Here is a 7,679-nt window from a genome sequence, read left to right on the forward strand (position 1 = left end):
GTATGCTTTCCTAACAACATTTGTTAGGTAAGTTGGTAATTCCCGGCAGCTGTCTACTGTGTGGTGCATCTGTGAACTCATACTAATCGAAAAGCATGCAGCCAGTTTGGGATCGCGCAGGCTAAGGTGCGGGAGAAATGCGGATACACCGGGTAATGAACGATATAAACATTTCAAATGCGATACACATTCGGTTTGAGCCACATCTTCTGTGTGCAGATTCACCCGCAGTGACCCACAAAGCTATTCCCAAGTAACAGCCGCCCCAAGCCTGAGGCACTGGCGCCCCGCCTGGGCGACGCTGGCTGCGCTCTCTCTTGGCCGGCGCCCGGTGCATGCGGTACGTGCCTGCCCGGCCCCTAGCCCAGGGTTCCCGTTACGCGGCTGGTTCCAGCTGGCCACGGAGTCCCAGAACCTCCCCGGGATGCCCAGCTCGCTCTCTGCACGTCCGGCCCCGGAGCAATCACGTTCCCGGGGCGAGGGCTCGCGCCCCAGCTGGGCTCTGGTTGGTCGCGCCATGGGGCTCGAGGCCCGGCGATTGGTCCCAGGGATCGGGTCACGTGCTTCGGAGCACATAAGCGGCCTCTAGGCGCCGGGCCCTCAATCTCCCCTAGCGACCGCGGCGGGGGCAAGTCCCGGAGCTGTGATTCGAATTTGTGCAGGCAGCCGGTGCTGGCTTTTACGGTCCGCCGCCTCTCTGCCTAATGAGCTGCACCAGGTAGGTTCGCTGCAACTCTGCGCGCTAGGAACACAGGGGAACGCGCAGCTGTGGGGAAGTTGGGGGCGTTTCAGTTCTATCATCTCTGGAAATGGACACCCCAGGGGAGGACAAGTGGACTGACTACGTAGTTGAATCTGGCAACCGAGAGGCCTTAGAGGTGTAGAAATTTGGCTCTATTTCTTAAGCAGAGCCTATTTTAGTAATCAGCGTCTTAAAGCAGATATTATCTTAACGTGAATCAACTTGAGTTCGGATTTTCTCATGGATGCGGCTGTTCTTTTGGTCCTGCACAAATGTCCCAAAGACTCGGGCAGCTGAAGTGGTGAGAACAGCACTCTGACATTGCTGGTTAGGTGGTTTAGCTTGGAGGAAAAAAATTACAGGATGACGTTTGCATTCATTCGTCCTTCTTATCACAGTTTGCCATAGCAAAATCTCAAGAGTTTGAGCAAACGATTACTTTTAACTCTTGTCCAGGACTTAAAGTTCCAAAGAAATCACCCAAACTAAAACTGTCTTTTTATAAATGCAAAAAGTAAAAAAAAAAGACAGTTTTAGTAAAGGAACCACCCATAAAACTACTTTAAATAGCTTCTCCAGACATAGCTTAGCAGACTTCTCTAAAAATCCTATTAACTATTCTTAGACCCACAAATATAGCTTTAGCTTTCATTTGTTCTAAGTTTGCAGATCTCCCAAAAAAACCCCAGAGCTAATACAGTTCTGCGAGTGTTATTACACATTTTTGTGATAATGACCACTTGCATACATGTTTAGAGCTGCTGTGAGGAGAGTTACTAAAGCCAGACTGAGAAATGTCATGTACACACACCTCTTACTTGTAAGGCTAAGATAGGAAAAAAATCCTAATACCATAAGCTTGGAAATATATAATGAGGGCTAAAGGTCAGAGAAAAGTCTTCTTTATAGATGCTTCTTGGTTTAATATTGCTGAGCATAGTCATGTTTAAAACTTTAAATGGCTTTATTGTCTTTCTACTTATAAATGTCTATTAGAAAATGCCAAAAAAGAACAAAAATGAAAATAGATAATCTATAATTCTATCACCCAGAAATAATAATTATTAAATTATTAGGAAAGGTGTATTTCCTATAGAGTTTTTCAATATTTATAAGTTTATGTATATAAAATGTATATTTTAAAACACTCCAACTTTCAGGTAATCAGTTTTTCCACTTAAATGTGGACTTGTCATGGGCATCTCTTTAGGTGAATTATCAATTATATAGTTTTTAAGTGCATATGAATTGTTGGCTTGTATTTCAGTTGTTATTTGTGAAAAATAAGACCATGATAATCAAAGTGCAAAGATAATTCTTTGACTTCTTCTCTAGCCTTCTCACTCTGAAAACTGTTGCATGTTATTTTTGTTTTTTTTCAAGTGAATTACCTTACCAGAGAAGTGTCAATCGATTTGGCGGCAAAATAAGCCAACGTAGCCAGAGGGAGCAGAGGGTCTGGAACTGTGGCTCCTGAACCTGTCTGGTCATTAGAATCACCTGGGAAGCTTTAAGAACATATCCATCCCTTGGCCCTAGCCCCAGAAGTTCTGCCTCAGTAGTTCTGAGTCCCAGGAATTGGAAAGAAAGAAGAAAGAGAAAGAGAGAGAGAGAGAGAGAAAGAGAGAAAGAAAGGAAGGAAGAAAGGAAGGAAGGAGGGAAGGAGGAAAGGAGGGAAGACAAGAAAGAAAGAAAATGAATTCCCTAGGCATAGTGACCAGACAGGTTTGAGGATCACTGGTCCAGAACAGAGCACACGGTTCTCAAGGCTGCCTTGGAGATAATCAAATCGAACCCTTTTATTTCTCAGATGGGGAAACTGAGACCCCCATCACCCTCTAAGTGTTTTAAGCAATTAATAGCCTTTAGCCGGCCAAGGGTAGAGGTAGACGTAGAAGATCTGATCACTTAATACTGTTCTCTTTTACTACGTATGATAGCACCTGCCTGATATCTACTGCACTGGCTATAATTCAGTCAGCACAAAAATAGTACATATGTATTTGGCCCTGGAGAAGAGCATTTCCGATCCAGGTGATAATCCCTCTTCCTTTTGCATTCCAGAATGATCCAGGTTTTAGATCCACGTCCTTTGACAAGTTCGGTCATGCCCGTGGATGTGGCCATGAGGCTTTGCTTGGCTCATTCACCACCTGTGAAGAGTTTCCTGGGCCCTTACGACGAATTTCAACGAAGACATTTTGTGAATAAATTAAAGCCCCTGAAATCATGTCTCAACATAAAACATGAAGCCAAATCACAGAATGACTGGAAGTGCTCACACAGCCAAGCCAAGAAGCGCGTTGTGTTTGCTGACTCCAAGGGCCTCTCTCTCACCGCGATCCATGTCTTCTCCGACCTCCCAGAAGAACCAGCGTGGGATCTCCAGTTTGATCTCTTAGACCTTAATGATATCTCCTCTGCCTTAAAACACCACGAGGAGAAAAACTTGATTTTAGATTTCCCACAGCCTTCAACCGATTACTTAAGTTTCCGGAGCCACTTTCAGAAGAACTTTGTCTGTCTGGAGAACTGCTCGTTGCAGGAGCGAACAGTGACAGGGACTGTTAAAGTCAAAAATGTGAGTTTCGAGAAGAAAGTTCAGATCCGTATCACTTTCGATTCTTGGAAAAACTACACTGACGTAGACTGTGTCTATATGAAAAATGTGTATGGTGGCTCAGATAGTGATACCTTCTCATTTGCCATTGACTTACCCCCTGTCATCCCAACTGAGCAGAAAATTGAGTTCTGCATTTCTTACCATGCTAATGGGCAAGTCTTTTGGGACAACAATGATGGTCAGAATTATAGAATTGTTCATGTTCAATGGAAGCCTGATGGGGTGCAGACACAGATGGCACCCCAGGACTGTGCATTCCACCAGACGTCTCCTAAGACAGAGTTAGAGTCAACAATCTTTGGCAGTCCGAGGCTGGCTAGTGGGCTCTTCCCAGAGTGGCAGAGCTGGGGGAGAATGGAGAACTTGGCCTCTTATCGATGAATTAAGCAACAATGTAACTGGTCTTGACTTGTCATATTCCCCCATGCAATCCTAGGTCTGTATTGCTCAATTTTAGGAAGCCTTTGCTACTCCATCAGTAGGTTTAGATTTGAGCTTTTGAAACCTGGCTATGGAAAAGAAAGACACTTGAGAATTTAGTGTTGGGGTCTGTACAGATGATGCTACCCAATTTGGCTTTGGAGGATCAAGTAACCGGTTGAAAACTATTTTTATAAAGGTAATACTTTTTCAGTGCCCTTCCTCCTTCCCTCTCAATCCATTAGCTTTCATGTTGGGCAAGGAAAAGTTGAGGAAGGATGGCTGATGGTGATGGAAAGCTGTGTTAATGGTATGAGGAATGTGTGAAAAGTATACACAAAGGGCTCTGAAGCTCAAGTCAGAGGAGTGGGAGGTCTGATCATTGTTGGTGGAAAAATGTAAGGTTATTTTGTGTTTTTAAGTTGGTCTTACAATTCTTTCCTGGGGAAATTATTTCTGGAGGGGAAAAAGATCCATTCTACGTATCCTTGTGGAGAAGAGCTAAATAACCTTTAAGAATGTGGGTGGTATTGGAGAAAGAAGATGAATTATAGCTCTGGAGAATCAAGATCTTAAGTGAAGCCTTTCTGTTCAGATGTGATCTGTCAAAAATCATAATTTGGGGGAAGTTTAAGCAAATCTGGCTTTGTAGTCCTGATGTTATAAGTGACTTTGTGATCAAACTGTCAGGCTTGGGTTCTTGTTATAGAATGCTTGGTATAGAAAAACCATGCCATCATCAATGGCTAACAACACGTAGGGACTTCATATCATGTCAAAGATAGCTCTTTGCAAGTGCCTTGATTAAACCAGAAAACTGTCATCGTTTAGCCCAAATATCTGAATGGTCATCTGATAACTCATGAGTTTTTGGCCTCATAAGATGGTCCACTCTGTACACAGGCATTCCTCCTGCAATAATGTTATATCTTTGAGACCGTTGTCAGTGTACACAACTCACATCCTTCATATTGAAGGTGACTCATTTTTCTGCACACTTTTTTGATGTGATGTTTGACGTGAGGCCCGACACTAGGATTCTCAGTGAAGAATCCAGTACCTTGCACATAGAAGTAACAACCCATCCCTTGCCTATTTTCATCTTGCTGTTTTCTTTTTTTTAAAAAAATGGATGTGACTTGTTTTGAATGTTTTGTATTATACTTGTTTTTGTGTGTGCATAAATTCATTCTGTAGGATCTTAAGGAGACCCAGAATGTTGCTTCTATTATTGTGCACAACCATTGAGAGGTGTTACAAGAATGCAGTTAATTTTAACATGTGTGATGTGCCATGGTGGAAAAGTACTATCGGAATAACTCTGCAGTGACAGAATCTGAAGTTTGGCTAGCATCCATACTTTTCTACTGTAAATATTTCACTCTCCTCTAGCTATCCTTGATGAGCTTCTCGCTTTAAGAATAAATGTGTTTGATATAAGGCCTGAGTATATTTTCTTTCTCAAAGCCACAGTCAAATAAGAAACTCAGCTGACATTCTCATTTTTCGTTTGGGAACAACTGAGCAGAGTTAGTATGGACCAAGACATGGATCCATCTGAGGATATTCACAAGGCCCCAGTCTCATTAGTGAGCACACTTCCTACCACCTGACCATTGGGGCTGGAGAGCAGGGGCAATAACTTGAGCTGTTGCTAGTGCTTCTTCCCCCACCCTGACTGTCCTCATCTATGGTTTCTGCACACACACACAATCTGCTGGGTCAGGGTTATGTTGGAGGCCATGTCTCAGCTTTAAAATGGGGAAGGAGTTGGTGTGGGAAAGGTTGGAGTGGCTTCTACGTCTCGAGCTACAGCACCTTCCTGAACGGGCAGAACTTTCAGCTGCACAGAGGGGCATAGGGAAGGGGCAGTAGGCGCCAGTCCTGGACTGAAGGGAGCAGCACAGCTCCTTGGGGTGAGAGGCAGCAGGTCCATGAACCTAAGTTGTTGCTCCAGTTCTGCCTAACATCTGCACAGTGTATCTAAAGAAAGAGCTGCACAGTGTTAACCAATCTACTAAAAAGGCCCAATTATGAAGAATAAACTTTTATCATATCATAGAATCCTCTTTGTCAAAGCTGTAAACCACAGGCCTGCAGGCTGTATCTGGGCACAGATGTATTTTATTTGACACGAGATTGTTAAAGAATTTATTGCCGTGATATAACAATCAGCGGACTACATTAAAAAATCTGGGTTTACTTTTTTTCCTAAAAAATTTGTAAGGTCTCCCCACATGGCAACAAATACATGAAATTGAATAGCAGCTGTGCCCCTTAGATGGGGCATGCATTCTAGATGGGTCATACTGCCTTGTTTTGGCCACAGTCTCCACCCATGGCTTCACTGTCTCACACTATCTGCCGAGCTCTGTAAGAGCTAGAATTTATAGCCCCTATTTTGCTTCCTCTCTATTTATGCTGATGGTTCGGTGGACTGCCCTGTTCCCAAGGGATGGAGAAAAATCAAACTTGGGTCTGACAGGGACCTCGAAGACCATGGGGCTCAAGTGCCTAACTTTGTAAAAGAAGAAACTAAGATCCAGATAGGTGAAGTGACTTGTTAAAGGTAGTGTGGCCAGGGTGAGCCAGCTGAACAGTGACTTGTCACTTAGTGTCCCTCCCTCTGCTTCACACAGCCTCCTTGAAATCTCCCATGGAGTTGCCCCTTCTCCTGCAGCCCCCTTCTTACAGGAGAGCTATTTTCAGGCAGGCATGACCAGCTTGTGCTGGTCACCTGTGCCAGCTTGACCCAATTTTGGGGTGACCCTGGGCAGTTGATGAGGGAGGAGCTGGTCAAAGAGCAGGGTGTTCCTGGAGCTTTACTATCAAATAGAATTAACTGCATTTCACATCCTGATATCTCACCTAATAGTAGAAGCAACTTTGCTTTTAAAAATTTAACATGAGAGAATAACTTGAATTTGGAATGCATGATATTCTGTTCCAAAAAATATTAAGTTTAATTTAGTTATTTAAGGAAGGACTATTTTTTTCTCTCTAAATTGATGGCTCTCCTTTTAGTTCATCCCCAAACTGATAGGCTGGAAATCTCTAGGGTGGGAGTGAACTGTGCATCTTTATCAATGTGAATCCAAAAGTTCTGCACAAGTCTGAGTGACCTTTCAAGCTGCAAAGGGAGAATCTCTTCCTCAGCTTTCATCTCTAGGTTCCTCATAGAGTTTTTTGGCAGCTACTGGGAGCTGTAATCTGAACAAACCCTCTCATTAGTGGGCAAGGATCCCAAACTCAGAGCAGTCCATGTGCACTGTTGCTGACTCCTGGCCTTGACTTTTCCCTCTTTTTGACAATGAGTGGCCACCCATTCCTGGATTTGGATGATCCCTCTAAGCCAGTGGTCCTTAACTTTGCCTGCATATCAGATTTAACTGGTAAGCTTTACAAAATACTGATGCTTCCCCCTGAAGCTCATAATATTTGGATTTAATTGGTCCAAGTCGTGGTCTGTGCATTGGACAGTTCTGAAAGCCTTCCAGATGTTTCCAATATGCATCAAGTTTGAGGACCTCTGATTTAAGCTGTGTGGAGTGTTTTCAACTGTCCTGATTCAGATAACAGAGTCATGTAATGGCTCAGAGGATTCCTCCACCCACTTACACACACACACACACACACACACACACACACACACACACACACACACAATAAAAATAAAAAAATAAAAAATAAAAAATAAAAAAATAAAAAACCAAAAACCAACCAGATGGTGAAATAGAGGTCCATAGTGATTAAAACTTGCTGAAGATTACAGAAATAGTAGAGCTTGGCCTACTGCCCCTTCTCCAACACCCCCAGCCCTGCCCATACCATCTCCTGCTAAACAACCTGGACATGGACTTCCTGATTTTACTAATCGATTATCTCTTTTTCTCT

The 7,679-nt window shown here is 43.4% G+C and overlaps 1 protein-coding gene across 1 annotated transcript; it reads left to right on the forward strand.

Annotated features, from left to right (window-relative positions):
* Nucleotides 1-604: 604 nt before the first annotated feature.
* PPP1R3C (protein phosphatase 1 regulatory subunit 3C) lies at nt 605-5,225 on the forward strand. Its single transcript, XM_032136934.2, has 2 exons — nt 605-718; nt 2,807-5,225. Exons 1-2 carry the CDS (start codon nt 705-707, stop codon nt 3,744-3,746), a joined length of 954 nt encoding a protein of 317 aa, XP_031992825.1. The 5' UTR covers nt 605-704; the 3' UTR covers nt 3,747-5,225.
* Nucleotides 5,226-7,679: the final 2,454 nt, after the last annotated feature.

This window comes from Hylobates moloch, unplaced genomic scaffold (genome assembly GCF_009828535.3).
Source record: "Hylobates moloch isolate HMO894 unplaced genomic scaffold, HMol_V3 SCAFFOLD_3, whole genome shotgun sequence".
Taxonomy (NCBI): Eukaryota; Metazoa; Chordata; class Mammalia; order Primates; family Hylobatidae; genus Hylobates; species Hylobates moloch.